Genomic DNA, 17,992 nt, shown 5'->3' on the forward strand with positions numbered 1-17,992 from the left:
AATTTTTTATTAATTTTTTTATAATTTTGGGGGGGGGGATTTTATTGCAAAAAAACTCAGCTTTGCTGAGCTCCCTGGTCCTGTAGGGCTTAGTCTGCTTTCAGTGGTCACAAGGTCAGCACAAAACTGATTCCAAAAGTCTCTTTTCTTTGGAAATGGTTTGTGAAGGAAAGCAGGAGGAGGGAAAGGAAGTTTGACCTTTGAGCAAGCCATGTGCAGCTAGCCATCAGATATTCTAGGGTGATTCTAGGATGAACACAGTGCTCTAGGCTGATTTAAGATTTTATGTTTAGTGCCATTAATGAAAACATGTAGGATTTGGTTACAGGTACAAGAGCAAACTGCACTGCCTTGCTCTCCCTATTATAATTTAAACTAATTTCAGATGGTTGCAAGTCAACTGACAATGCAAAATTCTTCAGAATAGAAGGATTTTAGGAAAAGAAACCTTGTAGCTGCAGCTGCAGAGCTTGGTACAGCAGTTACCTGCACTTTGTGAGCCCCTTGAGACTTGTCAGAGTTACCATCAATCCTTAATTTTGCTGACACTTCAGAGCTTGTCAGACAGCACTGCAAAGTCTGATTGTTAAACAGCTGTGTCCAGTGGAGAGAGCTGAACATGCCATCTCACCATTATCCCTCAAAATGGAGTTTTCCAGTATGAAAAGATTTCTCTGTATTTGCCTTTGGAGCTCAGTGTTTTCTGCTTTTCCTCAAAACAGATTCACCTAAATAATTGTTTTTTCCTTGATTTAAATTCTTTTTTGCTACCTTTGCCCCTAGAGGAGATCCTGTAAAATCTTTTTGGCTTCAGGTTTGCTGCCACATCAGAAGAACAAGAGTAGGAGCAAAACCCCAATTCTGTTTCCTAACAGACAGACAAGCCCCTGCACACCTTTCCAGGCTGCACATGGAAACATCACATAAATTGGTATTTCTGGCTTCTAACATGGGCACCTTCCCCTTTATTGAACATGGAGGATGATTTATTGGGGTACTCCCTGGAAAAGCTCTGGTAATAGGTCTTAATATGTTTCAACTCCCAATTATTTTACAATAACCTGGAGGCACGACATAAAATTGCAGCCAGGAAACAGAAGATGCTCCTGCCCAGCTGTATTTATTACACACTTGGATTACTGTGGACATCACTGTGCTCCCTGAAAACCAAATATACAGATACTCCCAGGATAGCCCACTGTGGCAAGACCAAAAACATTGTACAGTTTTAATAAAGGAACGCCCTTCTAAAACTCTCTTTCTAAAAAGACAGGATATATTTACCCTAGAAAAGTAAAAACCGTTGTGGTTTTGGGTTGTTTTTTTTTTTTTTTTAATATTACAAATAAAAGGAAGGAAAAGGGAGGGAGGGAGGGAGGGAGGGAGGAAGGAAGGAAGGAAGGAAGGAAGGAAGGAAGGGAAAGAGGGAAAGAAAAGAAAGAGAGAAAAGAAAGAAAGAAAGAGAGAAAGGAAAGAAAGAGAGAGAGAGGAAAGAGGGAAAGAAAAGAAAGAAAGAGAGAAAGGAAAGAAAGAAAGAAAGAGAGAAAGGAAAGAAAGAGAGAGAGAGGGAGAGAGAGAAAAAGAGAGAAAGAGAGAAAGAGAGAAAGAGAGAAAGAGAGAAAGAGAGAAAGAGAGAAAGAGAGAAAGAGAGAAAGAAAGAAAGAAAGAAAGAAAGAAAGAAAGAAAGAAAGAAAGAAAGAAAGAAAGAAAGAAAGAAAGAATGAATTCTGGTGCATCTTACGTCTCCAGATCGCTCTATCCTTGTAGTCAGAATGGGACTAGAGATAGACAGGTAGATTAAATATTTACTCTAGGTTGTTGTTGGAAGAATTGCATTGGGGTTTAAGTCCTTCAGAAAAGAAAAAAAAGGCTTCTCTGGCTTGTGTTTGAAATGGTTGTGTCATCTCAGTGAAAATGAAAGAATCACAGGATGGTTTGGGATGGAGGGGAACTGAAAGCCCATCCAGTGCCACCCCTGCCATGGCAGGGACACCTCCCACTGTCCCAGGCTGCTCCAGCCCCAGTGTCCAACCTGGCCTTGGGCACTGCCAGGGATCCAGGGGCAGCCACAGCTGCTCTGGGAAATCTGTTCCAAGCCCTCACCACCCTCAGAGTAAAGAATTTCTCCCTAATATCCAGTCTAAACCTGCTTTCTGACAGTTTGAAGCCATTCCCCTTTGTCCTGTCACTCCATCCCTTGTAAAAAGTCTCTCCCCATCTTTCTTGGCAGTTCCCTTCAGAAAATGTTCTCATCTTTATCCTCACCACTCACACACTTTTTCTCTTTGCTTTTCTTTTCAAGTAAATACTACCTTTTTTTTCCCCACAAAAAACCTTGTCCTCTTCAAAACATGATAAGCATTACTCTCAAATATATTTATAATATATAACTATAATATATATTACATATTGTGCTATAAATATATATAAAAAATATATATATATAATTATAACTATGATTATATTCTTTCCTTTCATAGTAGGGGTTTTCCCTCAAGCTGGCTCTCCTTTTTGGAGGTGCTAATGAATAACCAATAAATCAGTTATTTAGAAGAAAAAATAAAGAAGAAAAAAAAGAGAATTTTATATTTTCCAGTACTTAATAGCTTCCAGTACTTTCCTGTGTGCATGAATCTGGTCTTGCACACTAAAAAAAATACAATAAATTGGGTTTTTTTATGACATCTATTCTAATGAACTGTGTTTTACTTTCATTTCAATTCCCAACTGCAGAATTGAGGGATTGTGAGATAATAAGAAACTTGCTAAAGTTTGTAATAGATTTTTAATGATTGTAGCCTTGTCAACCATTGTCAGAGGGTGCATTAAGGGAAAAAATATTAGATTTAGATCTATATAGTTGAATGTTATTACACTGTTTTATTCCCCCAAAATTTGGGATCAAAACCAATATAAGCTAATTAAAAAATAAATTATCTGTAAGTAGCAGCTGTGATGTTTTGAAGAGTTGGAATATTTTTTTCCCTAAAAAGGAGATTACAGAGACCTGGGTGTCCCCTACTCCTGATTCCAGGGTCTAGGTAGGATTGAGCCACTCTCAGATATCACAGGGGTAGAAGAAACTCAGATTGTGTCCTCTCAGCCAATGCTTCCACAGAAAACAGGCATCTTTTTCTTATAGCATAGAATGTATAAACTTAGAAATAAAATTAAGGTAGTTAATCATGAAGAAATTAATGTTTTTTCCTCCAGCCACGTAGCAGATTATTTTAAGACTAAGCAAAATAAACACATCCATCCACTGTTGTGTTAAATAGTTGCAATCATAAGCAACTTAAGCATAATTCTGCATCAATATATACAGAATAATGGAAAGCTTGTGGTTTTTTTCATTTAGATACAACTCTGACCTGTTAGCTGAAGTGCTGGTGAGTCCAGCAATTCAGATATTCCAGACCTCTGTGCAAACACACCCAGCTGCAGTTGCTCAATGACAAAAAATTATGATATTATCAAAATCCAAGAGCATAATAAGAAAGTGAATTTACCAAGCTTAGACAGTGCAACATAGAACAACTGATCATCAATTACATGGCTTTTAAATACCTACCAAATGCTTAGAAGTGTCTTTGAATTAATAATTTTTGAGCAAAATATTTCAAGGTGATGTCAGGAATCAGTAAAACATGGAGAGAAATTAAATCTATAATATGAGCCATATAGAGACACAGGTATTGCCACCAATGATGCAATTTTCCAGAAAATAAAAATTATTAATATACTGAGGAGGTGTGCAGAAACATTTCCACATGCTTGAGCATCATAAACACAAACATATTCCTTGAGTAGACTGTACAACATTTAACTCAAACTATTTTTTTCCCATTCTGCACAGCCCTGGAACAATACATTTCCAATTTCTGCACACATAAATCATTTGTATGTGTAACAACAGCTGCACTCTGCATTATATATAATTCAGATATGTACTATACTGAAAATATTTCTCCTACCTGTTTTCCCATTAATTTCTTACAATATTTATGCTTTGAAATGTTAGATTTTCTTTGCCCAAATTCCTGAACAATGCCTCACATTTTCTCCCTTTGTCAGTAAATAGATTAATGCACATAACTGCTTTAGTACAGATTTTTTCACTTCAATATGTTCAGCTTATGGCAGTGCTTAAGCCTCCACTGTTATCTATGAAGATATTTGGGATTAAAATGCTATGAAACTATAAATATTGATTACATACCTCATTTAAACATAACCAAACTCATTTAGACTCAGGATTTCTTCTAATCCATGAGTAACATCACTACTAAAAACAATTACAACCCAGCACATGTTTATGACACTCAAATTTCCTTGGCGTGCACAAGCTCTTTTTCAAAGTTAAAATGCAAACCCACTGCCACAGCACCAAAAAGCTGGTTTTATGTCTGGTATAAAACAAAAACCATGTTATTTTCCCCTCAAGCAGGCTAGAAAAGCAGGGCTGTCTGAAGCCTTCACATCACACACACAGAGTCACAGGGATGCGGCAACACTGAAGTGAAATACATTACTGGGAGGATGACATCCCACTCAGTTATAACTGAACCAAAGCAAACATCAGGCATTCGGGGGGGAAAAAAGAAACAGGAAACATCTCTGTCACGTTCATATTTTCTGAAAAATCCCTTCTCCCAGGGTTTTTCTCCTGGGAAGTTGAGAAGCCTCAGAGAAAAATGAAAACAACATTATCTCATTTGCTTCTCCTGTGTTGTGCTCATGTGGAATGAGTTTGGGGATTGTTTGCCCACAGGTGATTGTTCCATTGGATTCTGCTGTGAGTTGTTTTCACTCTTTGGACAATCAGTGCCAAGCTGTGTTGGGGCTCTGGAGAGAGTCAGGAGTTTTCATTTTTATCTTTTTAGCATTCAGTAAGTATCCTTTCTGTATTCTACAGTATAGTACAGTTTAGAATTCTTTAATATAATATAATATCATAAAACAATAAATTAGCCTCCTGAGATCATGGAGTCTGATTCATCATTCCTTCTGTTGTCGGGCACTCCACAAATACAATACATCTCTGCCATTGCCAGCTGGGAAAAACAAAAATAAAAATCTGTAAGAGCCTACCTGAGACAAGCGAGACTGTGTCTTTCTCCCATGAGACAACAGTGATGTATGCCTCCACAGAGGAGGGGATAATGCACTTGAACACTGCTACATTGCCTCTCATGGCTTTCTGGTCCTCCACACGGACTGTATAGGGTTCCCGTAAAACTGCAGGGACAAGAGGAGCCTTTGTTACAGGAATTGTTACAGTAACTGTTACAGAAATTACAGCCCCACACCTCAGCCACTGCCTCAGCCAGCTTTGCAGAGTGCCCCCAGAATCAGTCAGGGAGCTCTCATCTCAGTGAATGGCACACACCTACAAGTTGATACAGATGCATTCCTGTTGTTATAGGATAGGGAATAAAACAATGTGGATACTGGAATTTTTAAGTTAAAAAGAAGGTTGTTTAATTTCTGACTTTAACATTTATAGTATGAGGAAAATTAATCCACAAACCCCAGAGGTTTATGTCCAAAAAGGAGACAGAGGAGTCCTTTTACTTTATTGGAGTAAAGGGGGAGGCCATGGCGCATTCCCCTGGGATCTCAAATTTTTGGAGGATGCAGACTCCTTTCTATCCCAATTTCCCGGCCACTTTTCCATTCTCTCTTTCCCCATTGGCTGAGGTACTTGAGAGGTACAGACTGCCCAGAATGCCTGATACCAGAGATTTCCCTCTGATGTATAACCCTTCCTTTTAATTTTTAATTCTTATGGAATTTAGGAGTTTTTTCCCCCATTGTTTCTTTCATCTCTCAATGAATTTCATCTCTCAATTTTAGGTTTATCAGCAAACCTAAAATTTATTTGTAAAAGCAAAGATCTTATTCCCTTCATCAATCAGTGAATCCTTCCCATTGTTTCTTTTATCTTCTAGAGCTGGTTTTACCTACCAGCAGACCCACAGCTTGTTTGTAAAGACAAATCCACTATTGCTCCCAATAGGTTTTCAAAAGTGACAATGGATTGGAGGGTGACAGCGCTAGCTCTACAATGACACAGGACAAACCAACAGTTCATTAAATTTTTCTTTTTTCAGAGAAGAATGCAAAACAATAGGTATTTACAGAAAAAAGAGAAAGTTCGTTACAAGAATGTAAATATCAGAAGGCTTGGAAGAACTTAAAAACAAGGCAAAATGTTCCCAGATTTTTTGTTTCCTCAACATCCGCATCTCTTACTCTGTGTCTTTTCCTCACCTAATTCTGGGAGTCTCTGTGTAGGAACTGCATGTTTATGTGGGTAAATGGAGTTATGTTTCATGTTACTTGTGCAGCTTCCCCAGCCACATTTCCCTTCACAGAGGGTTTTGTGCTCTGTCAAAGAGCACAGAGGTACAGGCAGGTGCTGTGTGTGAATTGCACATCCAGAGGGGAGAAGGGAAGGTCAGTGTCATTTAGGATTTTGAAGAAGTGAGAACCAAAGGAGAAAATTGATGGAGGTGACAGAGAGAAAAAACGAAATGTGTGTCAGGAACACAAAGAAATGAAAGTAAGAGGAGAGCTACATTTGATTGACCAGTCCTGAAAGAGATCACTTAATAGGAAAAAAATCCCAGCAACCAAACCACAATTGTATTTAAAAAAACCACATTATAATAAAATCCAACATGACTCAAAAAAAAATGTTTAGAATCAGCATAGTACTTGTCTTGAGTCTGAAATAATTAATATAATAGAAAAAGAGAAAAAAGAACAACTGGGTGGACGAGGAAGATAAAAGCACAACTGGAAAAATCATTCCCACACACCAAACTGATGATGTTGGGATGAGATGAAGTTGCACTGGGTAGGAGAATGGAAAGAAGGCAAATCCTGAAATAATTCCATGAAGGGTGAGGGATGAGCATTTCTGTGAGCAAGAGTTCACAGAGAAGGTGGCAGAGCAGAGAAGAGAGAGATGTTTTCTACAGCAAGTGAAAGGGTGAGACAGGACACACAAGCACAACAAAGATTCTCCATGGAAACACAAGGTCAAGGTGCAAAAAAGGAATCACCAGAGCCAAAACAAACCATTTCAATGAGAACAGGGATGAGTGCACTGGAAATTTCAGTGTGCCTGAGACCTGCATCTGCCTGAGAGTAAAAGTTATTGGGAAGAACAACAATGCTGAGATGCCACATTACAGGGACATTTCTGGCCCATCTTTCCTGTCCACAAACAGACCAAGATCAAGCTCTGTACAAATACATTTAGCCCCACTGATTCTGGCTGAAAAGTCAGTAAATTCTTTTCAGAGTTTACAAAAGTGTTTCTAAACACCAGCAGCGCTGGAATTTCCAAATGTCTGCCCCACTTAGGGTGGATTTCAAGAAAAAAATGGCAGAGTAATGAAATGTAACCACAGTCTTCAAATTTTCAGGTCCATTGTTACCACTGCAAAAAGTAAGATTGAAGTTCTCCATCCCAAACATTGCTGTAACAATGTAACTTAGAGAAGCCCTAACCAAAAATAACTAAATTTAATTTAAAATGAAATATTTTTTTTTAAAGGAAAAAATATCAATTTTCTATTGCAAGATGGACACTGCTGTTTTTTAAAAAGTCAATAATTGATTTCTAATCGAAGGTTAGGATTCTTAACCCTGTTATGACTGTTAAACTGATATTATAAGCACCTTTAATGCAGTGACTTTTCAGCATTGGCTGCCCTGTGGTGAAGCAGTTCCCTGACCTTGTCCCACACCCAGGGAATGGCACATGGATCATCTTAGTGAGGCTGATTTGTGTCTGTGCTCTTGCTCCAGCCATCATTCCCAGGAAAGGCCTGTTCAGCAGCAATACCCCAACCCAGTGCTGAAGGTGTTTGCACTTTTCAGAACACTTGGCTGTCTCTCTGATTTTTTAAGATTTTTTAAGCTTTCTGATGTTTACATTCTTGTAACGATTTTTTTTTTACACACATTCTGTAAATAACTCATTGGTTTGCATTCTTTTATGGAGGAAGAGAAATTTGATGGGCTGTTGGTTTGTCCAGTGTCATTGGAGAGGTGGCACTGTCACCCTCCAATCCACTGTCAGTTTTGGAAATCTATAAATGTTGGAATCAGAAATTAAAAAGTGCTTTTTACCTTAAAAGAAGCAGCATGTCTGTGTTCTGTTATTTCCTGTCCTATAGTGACACTTGGCCACTTTGAAAATCTGGCCAACTGATTTTGGCAATAAAATCTGACACAGAAACCACGTGAGGCACAAAAACTGGAAAGAGTTTATTCATTTCTTTGCTTTAAAAAATTTACATTATTGTGATTTATGAGGCTCCTCAGCTATTTCCAAATCATAGTTTTGACAGTTTCCATGAATAAATTGCTGATTTTTACTTTTTTTATTTTTTTTTTTTAATCCCAAGTCCCAAGGTCATTAATTTTTATGAGAATGTCAACCTTTGCTTAAGAAAACAAAAAAAAAAAAAACAAACAAACCAAACTCTTCAGTGCCATGATTGCATGGGAGAGCTTGAAGATAAAATGGAGACCTTGACTCCCATGTGGGACTGGCATGGAAGAGGACTAGGTTTGGGTGTCCAGGTTGGGGGTTATGATTTTTTGAGAGGAGTTTGGGAATATTGTTGTACTATATCCCAAATTACATGCAGAACCACAATTACAATTACTGTGAACTGGAATTTTTGCATCTGCCCCCCAATTCCTGGGAAAAGGGGTAAATGAGCTCCAGACTTTCTCAAGCTTTGAGAAATGTGCAGAACCATATATGTCTTTGTGCTATGACCAGATTATCCACTGATTTTTTCTGTATTCTTAGGAAACCAATTGCTGTTGGAATACATTGGAAGGAGGAAATTAGAAAAAAAAAAAAAAACCAAAACCAAAAAACCCAAGTTAATTCATGCCAGTCTGTAATATTTTTCAGATTTCACGTGAACAGAAATAATTTGCAAGTACCACATAAAGAAATGAAGTTTCTCATTTCAAATTTGAGCAACCCAGGGTTTATCATCTGAGCATAAAATGCACTTGACTGCCATGCACAGAAGACTTCAAATTGTGCTTTCCTGTGATTGAGGGGTTGCACAGCCCTTGGAAAAGGTGCTCATTGGTAGCTGTGGCCTGTCATCAGGCACAGGGACAGCTTTGACACAGCATCAGCTCATGTGAAGGAAGGGAACTCATTATCCAAACCTCTGATTAACTGAGAAATTGAGTTAAATTGGGAAATTAGTGGAAATGAGGCAAAAGGTTACAAAAGGAAAGAAAAGAGGTAAAGGGGGCATTCCTGACTTGGCAAAAAAAGAGGAGTCATTAACTTCTGAGCCAAGCACCCACACTGCCAACAGCAAAGTCCTTTTCCAAGGCCCTTTTTTTATTTGCAAGGTTCATTTCTCAAGCAGAGGGAGAAATCTTGTTTTGGAGTTCCATGGATGAATGTTTGACACCTAAAGGAACACCAGCTCAGAGCCTTAGCCAGCAAAACTGCAAGTTTTAGCCTTCTTTGTATCACCACATTAGTTTATCTAAGAAATGTAAAAATTGGAAAGCAGTCCTGGAAAAAAATACTGCCCAAAAGTTGTTTAAAATGGAGGCACATTAACAAATCCAGAAAAGACAAAAATAAACATTATGTTGTCTCTAAATATAATTCTACCAGACAACTTGCCTTCAAATCCACGACAGTAAAACCAAAAGCTCAAAAACCAGAATGGAGTTTCAAACATAAAGTTGGTTACAATGTGTTTGTATGAATCTTTGATTTTCAAGTTTGGTTGTTTTTTTTATGGACAACTAAATAATTTCATAAGAAGCACAGGCCATCATAGAACTCCTCATATATGTAACATGATAACTTGCTTCTACTGGATGCTTCTTGTGCAAGAAAACCCACTTTCCTAGACTAAAATTTTAATGAGACACGAATTTTATGGAAACCTGGTTTTTATTCTTGCTTCCCAGCTGCCTACAAACTACAGATCTCTGAACGTTAACTTATTGTTAAGAAGATGAGAGTGCATTTTATTATTTAAAAAGAAAGTCTCAGGCAAATCTACTTGTTAACTCTTCACAGGTTTTTTTTCCCTGTGAAACTCCTGTGAAGACAAATCTCTAGAGGAAAGGTTGTTCTCTTCTGAGAAAAGCCAAGCATATCTCCACCAAAAACAAAGAGCTTCCAAGGATTTGCATTTGCCAAGGGTCAGCTCCCAGACTATTTTTTGTTTGTTTGTTTGAATATTTTAATTAACTGAAGCAGATAGACCAAAATCTTCAAAAGCTGTGCAATCACGTTCGTGTGTTGTAACAAAAGGCCTGATTTTGATTCCTCTGTAATTCCCCACTGGCTGACCCAGTCAATACAGAAAACAGATGCAAAACCATGCTGCTCATTTGCATATTTTAGCTTAAAGGGAAAGCACTGACTGCGGACCCACATCAGCTTCTGAATCATTGCAGGGGACACAAATTTCTCTCTCAAAACAAAGCACAAGTGACCACAAACAAGTGAGGAGAGCTGTGATCTTAGGCCAATCATTCCTCTTCTCTTCCAGCCCATGTACAAAATCCATCTTCTCACACAGCTCTTTAATGTGCAAGCATGGTTTGATTGTTGATTTGATCATCAGTTCGTTTCTCCTTGTATTTGTGCTCAACTGATCTTTGGAAAACTAACTTTTCAGCAGCAAAATAATTCAAACTGGGGAGGAGAGGAGAGGAAAGAATTCATGATATACTTAATATTGTTAAGAGTTTAGAGGTTACACTTCTGGCCAACGTCCCCTGACTGATTTCTGCTCTTTGAAACACCCAAATTCCCTCCCTCCTCAATCCTGTGTGAACCCAATAAAAGATTCAACTTACCAGCCTTAATGTGAACATCCTGACTCCTGATTTTCCCTGAAGGATTTTCAGCTGTGCAATAGTAAGTGTTATCATGGATTAAGTTATTAAAGCTTGAAGGAGGGAAGGGGAAGATTTGGAGAGTGCCATTGGGGTGGACGTGGCGGATCCCTGGGACATCGTAGATCTCCTCGCCCGTCGCTAGGTACCATCTGAGCGTCACCGGGGGGATCCCCGCTGCTGGACAGGGGACCAGAGTCCCTGTGGTGCTAGCAAACACTACCTCTTGCAGAGATGCATTGACAAAGTAGAGACTGGCGTGTAGCTCTTCACTGAAAACTGCAAGACAAGGAGAAAAAAAGAACGGACCCTGAAAACCTGAGGAATTTCAGCAGCGCGTGACACGGTCCGACAACGACGCCAAGCGAAACGCGGCGCCCAGGGAAGGTAATCAAAGCTATTCTGGATGCTAATGGCAGCTCTAATAAAATAAATATATAAAATAATAGAATGTTTCTTGTTTTCAAAGAAAATACCGCCAGGTTAAACACAGTAAGTGGTTTGCCCCCAAAAGTAAAATGAGAAACCCCTTTTGGTGTAAATGGACACAGATCTGCTTACTCCTGCACTTGCTGAGGCAGCACTCCTCATTCAGCCTGCAAAAATCTATCAGTAATCTGCCTTTATGAAATTCCAGAGACTAAATTTCTGCCTGGAACACAGGTAGTTTCTGTTAGCGTCCCTAAATTTATTTTTACAGTCTTCCCATGGCAAAAATTATTTATAAAGTAATAAAAAGAACTGAGCAAACAGTGAAAAGAAATTCCCATTACTCCTTAATAGTAACACAGGTCTATACTTAATACAGACACAGCTTAGTAAATGCTTTATATCATTTGGTCAGGTCTTTCTGGCAAAGACCTCTAAACCCAAGTGCCTATGGCAATCTTGGTTCTGCCATCTGTGGGACTCCATGGAGTCCCACTGCCAACCTTAAACTGAAGAATCTGTATCAGTGGAAAGAGCCAATATTAGTCAGAGCACCAGATTAACCACTTCAGCCATGGGCTATTCAGCTCTCACTGGAGGGATTGTAGTCTCCAGGTGGTTAAAAGCTCCCCCAACATTTTCTTTAAAGTACCTTTGTACCTCTGTTGGAGAGCTGATAAGCCTAACACATGATTTTTTCCCAATAAATGGTAGGATAAATTCCAATACCACCAATATGATTTGTATTTGCATATAGTGTTCACTTGTAAAAAAAAATTGTCAGTTTTTCTTGACCCAAGCAGAGACTTGGATGTTTCACTCTATGTTGAATGCAGTAGATTCTGACAGGATTTTCTAAAGCAAGGCTGGTAAGGGGTCAGTTTTTGAAAAGGTGACCCCACTGGAGGAGATCCCAGCGAGCAGTGATGAGACAGATTTCAGGGCAACCTTCATTTGCACAAGATGGATTCTTTTATCCTGCAGAAAGAACTTGCAATCCCAATGCTAAGCCATGAACTCTCTTGTCTAATTCTGCCACTGCATTTTATGATAGTTTGGAGCACAAAATAGACTATTATTTCCTTCTCTCTTTTGATAATTTGCAAAGATGCAAGGTGGGAAGGTGTTTATTCTAAATATCAATCAAGAGAGACTCAAAAGAGAGCAAAACTGGCTCTGGGAATCCCTGGAAATTAAAAAGAAAGAGAGACACCCTCTCCAATAGGGAAAGATGGCTGGCATGCAGGATAAATAAATGGCACAGGGAAGGTTGAAAGGCACTTGGAGCTTCAGAAAGAAGAAATTTCAACTGTGGAGCTGAGCTCCTGCATTTAGATGAGGCAGGTGCCAGCACAGAATAAATCCCCTGCAAGATAAATTCCACCTAGTGGGTGCAATCCCAAGGGGAACTCAGGCATCTGGAAAGCAAAAATAGGCACAATAGGACTAAACACAGGAAGAAGCTGAATCCTCATTCAGAAGGAGTGAATAAGATGGTGCCACTTTTACATAATCACATTTCTAATTATAGTTGTACTTTGAAGCAGAGAACTGTATTGTTGGTAACATAATAGAGAAGTGGAAAAAAAAACAATTTAGCATTGTTCATCTGCTGTACAAGCTTTTCTCTGCAAATACAAATGAAACAATCAACAGGGCATTTAAATTTCCATTGGCCAACAAGACATTCACGTGGAAGTAATAAACACAGTCCACATGTGTTTCCAGCTTTTATTATGCTGTGCTGCTTCTTAGCAGATATTCAAGCAAATCCAGTGGATTTCCTGGCCAAGAACAAAGAGGTAAATACCAAATTATGAATGCCATAAAAATAGAGAATATCAGAACTCTGTTTGACACTTCCATAGAATCTAACTTCCCAATGAAACACAGCACAGCTGAACTAAAGACTCACGCTAGCAGCACATAACAATGAATTTTTCCAGCTGCTTTGTATCCCCTGTAGAAGCTTTCCCTACTTTTGACAAACTTTGCATCCATCAGCCAGTACAATAGTGCTTCATTTTAAACCAGCATCTGCTACACATTCATCCTAATGGCAGCCACAAACACACCAAGATCCCTGGAAAATAATCACAGTGCTGTAATACACACACTTATACACAATGCTGACAGCCCAGATGCTTTTTGTGGTGGAATTCACTGTGTAAGCTACGTTGGAGACATCCAATGACAAAAATGGGATTTCAGAAGCTTTTATTAAAAAGATATTTCTCCTGAACATTCTGTAGGAAGAAAGGGACTAGCTGAATGACAGAAAAAGTGATTTATTGAAGCCTAATTGAAGCTGAGACAAGTCAAAGATGATGTGTAATTAATTATATGTTACTTAATGATAGAATATGAGCCAACTAAACACTGTATTTTTCAGAAAGGAGAAGCAACTCAGAGTAAGATTTGCAAGGGAGAGTGGTCAGCAAAACTGATGAAAGTTACAGAAATAAAACAGCAAAGAGAAATACCTGAAGAATGGAAAATACTAAAAAAAAAAGGCAATCATAGAAGAGAAAATAATATCCAAGGCAGAACTGAAAACTCTTGCAGCTGAGTGACTGCACTTGGTCTGGACAGAGATCACATCATTTCACGGTGTAAGGGAAGAAAAGGAAGAAAAGATTCTTCCTGAATGAGGGTTATTTATTACCAAACCAATAATTCTGGAGGGAAACAAGAGGAAGGCTGCCCCTCAGCAGTGCTCAGGTGCCCCAGCTGGAATGAAAAGGTGACAAACAGTCTGCACCTGCAAGCACTTTGGGGCAGGAAGGCAGAGATTTGTGTCCTCGGCTGAGTGGATAAAGGAGAACATCAACAGTTTATCAGATCAAAGGACAAGAAGCACTTCTGGATTCTAAGGCTCAATAGATGCCAGGGTCTCACTCCTGTAAGAATGGGGAGAGAGGGAGGGAGATGGGAGGTGGATAAATTTTTTGCAAGTTCAATCAGCATTCCTTACTCTCAAGTACTTGAAGCGATAAGGGGAACTGACAAAGCTTTACAGCCAAGGAAATTCATCCTGATTTTCAGGGGAGACAAGGCTGCTGTGCTTAGCAAAGTGCTGAATACATCAGCCAGATGCAAAATTTCTGTTGGCACTTGAGGGATCTCTTTTGAACTGCAATGATTCTTTACAAGCTGCTCAGTGGAGCTGTGAGCTGATCTCCCCCAGCCAGGGACACAGCACTGCGAGCCTGGCTGGGCAGGTGGAACCAGGATGGACACACAGCCAGGAACATTTAGGCTGGCTTTGGCATTTCCAGCACCTGTAGCTATTGGCACAGCTGAGAATGGGGTCATTTTTTGTTTTTACAGAGGTGGCCTTTTCTCTCAGGCAGGTCACTCCTCCAGGTGTGTGCATGCTGAGCATTGAAGCTCTTCAACAAGGACCTGGCCAGTACCTCCTGTGATATTCCTGTTAAGGCTTCACAAAGCACACCAGGCTGAAACTGCTGTTTCTCAATCCTCCCTTTTTCCTGGGCAGAAAAGGGTGTCACTAAGGTGTGAGAGAGAAGATCCTACATTTAAATGACAGCACTGCATCCATCCAGCTTGGGCTTGTCCCATGGGGGATCTGGTGACAAGGAGGGATCAGCACCAACAAAGAGATGAGAGAAGAAATGCAAAAGCCATGAAACCATCTGTCCTCTTACCTTCTGTGGAAACCCAGGGCACACAGGGAATATTTCTCTGTCTGCTCTGGGGTGCCCTGACCCCCAGGGCAGCACTGACTCTGACCCTCATCCATGGAGAAAGTTTCCCAGACTTCAAGATAGACCAGAATCCACAAAAGTGTGAAATAGATTATAGAGAGTAGTGTAGGTGCATCACTTGGTGAGAAATTGAGGTTTTGGGGTTTTTAATGTGTTGTGGATGGCAGCAAGATGGAGGGCACAGGGTGTTGTCCTGGGTTTGTTCTTCATGCTTCTTCTTCCTCCTTCTCCATGGGTTTGAGTGGCATTTTGTAATTGGGCAGAAAAGTCCCCATTGCAGCTCTTTGGGATCAGTTATTGGGTTAAAAGGGAAAATAATCCAGGTGTCAGTTCTTCATTGGATAGTTTAGTCCTAAAAGACCTTGGAATAGAGATTGTTGCCATTTTGTGCCTTCTAATGAAAAGCTGCAGAACTCACAGCAGTGAGACTGTTTTACTGATAAGAAATAATAAACACCTGAGTGTGAACATGAAACACCATCTCAAGTGCCTTCAATCCAGACCCAGAGAAACCCACAACTGGTACCACCACACCCTTCCTCCACAATGTCTTCCCTTCATGTTGCTTCAGCTGCAAGAACCTTTACCCTAAAGATGCCAAAAGTGAAAATTTTCCTGCAGCTTTCATGGAACAAAAGAAAATTTTGTATCTGTTCAACTCAGCACCAGAATGCAATGCTAAGCCTCAGTGTTGTACATAATTCCTTTTCATCATGTGTTCTTTCATCTTTTAGTAAGTTTGAATAACACTTCTGTGATTTTGAAGTTGTTTTTTTGGGCCTCATATTCTTCCAAAGCCCTCTTCCCCTATTCTGCAATTGGCCATTTGAAGCCCCATTTTTCTCTTCAGCTCTCAAAAGAACTGAAGTACTTTTGGTTGAGAGACCATTCACCACACTCAAGAATATGAATGTCTCTGAACAATTAATTGATACTTATATTTAATTCACATTCTGTACCCTTTTCAAGGACTAAATGCTGTTCCTGTAATGTCTTTGCAAGTGGAAAGTTTGGTCTTAAATGAATAACAATTTCAAACTAAGGGAAAAATTATTTCTCATCCATTTGATTAATCAAATCCAGCATGAAATATTTATATAGATAAATTAAAAGATATGAATCAAAGTGAAAGTCTGGAGCCAAGAGACCACTGGGATTATTTAGATAAAATAAAAATCAAAACAGAAAAGATAAATTATGTAATTAAGCAGTTGACTGCACTCCTGCACTACAGCAGGTTTGTAGAAACAGCCTGAACTGTGTTACAGGGGAACTTCAGGTTTGCCACAGTTTTGGACATCAATGTTCCCTCTCTTTTTCTGCTCAATGAGGTTGTGATTGAGGAACTGGGCAACAATCAAGTTTTCCTTCAGATTTATTGGATATATATGTGCCACCTTCAATAGTAATTGTTTTAATACAGCTTCCTAAACACAAGAAACATAGAAGCAAACCCAATGAATATAATAGAAATAGAAAAATAAAGAAAAAACAATATTTAATAAAGTCTAAGCCCCTAATGCTGAATTGGAATGGCAGACACCTGGGACTGCTTTTTACCACGATGGGACAGCACATTCCAGAAGAGGCTGACATTTGGAAAAATTTTTGCAAACAGATGCCAAGCAGGATGAGACACATTCCCTTAAGAGGTTTGAGGACTAAGGACCTGTGTAATCTTATCAGCTCATCAAGCTCTAATCAAAGATTAAGAAAAACAATAAAATATCAATATCCTACATGTCTTCTGGAAGAAGCCTTTTCCTAAAAGAGCTCAGGCATCATGCCTTGAGAAGGAGAAAATTTTTTTGAGCCTTCTCCACAGGTAATGTAGGAAAAACAGCCTGGGCTCAGCTGAGACCCTGCCTTGATGGGGGAAATCACTCACTTCCCTTGGCCCACCATCTCCAGCAGATGGAGAGGGATTAGGAAAACTTCCCAACTTTCTTGAACATCTCAGTCAGGTGGAGATGTTCAGCACAGGTGCCCCAACATTTTTGGCTCCAGGGTGGGTGTTTGGTGTCCACATTTACAGACATTTGTGCTCTGAGTTCAGCCCGTCTGGCTCGTGCATGAGCCTGAAAGCATCACAGCTTTTGCCTGTCCTTACACCAGCAATTCCTAAATGCATCTCCAGGCTTCAGAAGATTCAAAAATAGGTTTTGTTTTTGTTTTGGGGTTTTTTTTTGTTTTGTTTTGTTTTTTGGGTGGTTTTTTTGTTTGTTCGTTTGTTTTGTTGATTTTTTATTTGGTTGGGTTTTTTAAATTTTCTTTTGTTTTGGTGCGGGAGGTGGCGGATAAAAATATTTAGTAGAATCAGGGCAAAAAGCGACCAAGATCACAGAACATCCTGAGTTGGAAAGAACCCACAGGGATCATCAAGTCCAGCTCCTGGCCCTGCACAGGATCATTCCCAAAAGCCACACCAGATGCTCCCTTTCATCCCCAAAAGAGGCCAGGGAAGAGATTCAATAACAGAGATTGTTTGGCAAAATGGAAGAAGAAGGTGACAAGGCAGGTGGGAGTCAGAAAGATGTTAAGACTCAAGGAACCCCTCAGGATCTCATATCTCAGCTATCAGCCAGACAGCTCCTTTTTCACTGGCCTGAAATCAGGGCAAAAGCAGGCAAGAAAACATCATTGTGATGACAGTCATTAAAAGCATATGGCTGTGAGGTAGAGACCTAGAGAGAACAAAAGACCCAATTATGGCAAAACATTTGAAAACGTTTTTCAAGTGAGAATTTAAGTCTTATTTTTCATATGGTCAGGGAAAAATACTGAAGTCGTCCCTAACAGAGGAAAATAAAATATTGATTTTTCACTGTAAATCCAAATATCTTGTAAGACAATTTAGTGGAATTAATCTAAAAAGCAGTCAAAAAAAAAAGAAATAAACCCAAAGCAACTTTTGT

At 39.4% G+C, this 17,992-nt stretch overlaps 1 protein-coding gene across 4 annotated transcripts in view; it reads right to left on the bottom strand.

Annotated features, from left to right (window-relative positions):
- The window catches only part of DSCAM (DS cell adhesion molecule), a 471,885-nt gene that overhangs the window by 394,505 nt on the left and 59,388 nt on the right, over positions 1-17,992 (bottom strand). For all 4 annotated transcript variants that reach the window (XM_077170965.1, XM_077170975.1, XM_077170984.1 and 1 more), the window contains exons 2-3: positions 10,882-11,199; positions 5,092-5,238 (exon numbers count right to left, since the gene is read on the bottom strand). In XM_077170965.1, the coding sequence (XP_077027080.1) occupies positions 5,092-5,238; positions 10,882-11,199 (465 nt within the window). The remainder of the gene's footprint in view (positions 1-5,091; positions 5,239-10,881; positions 11,200-17,992) is intronic.

Source organism: Agelaius phoeniceus, chromosome 2 (assembly GCF_051311805.1).
Source record: "Agelaius phoeniceus isolate bAgePho1 chromosome 2, bAgePho1.hap1, whole genome shotgun sequence".
NCBI classification, from domain to species: Eukaryota; Metazoa; Chordata; class Aves; order Passeriformes; family Icteridae; genus Agelaius; species Agelaius phoeniceus.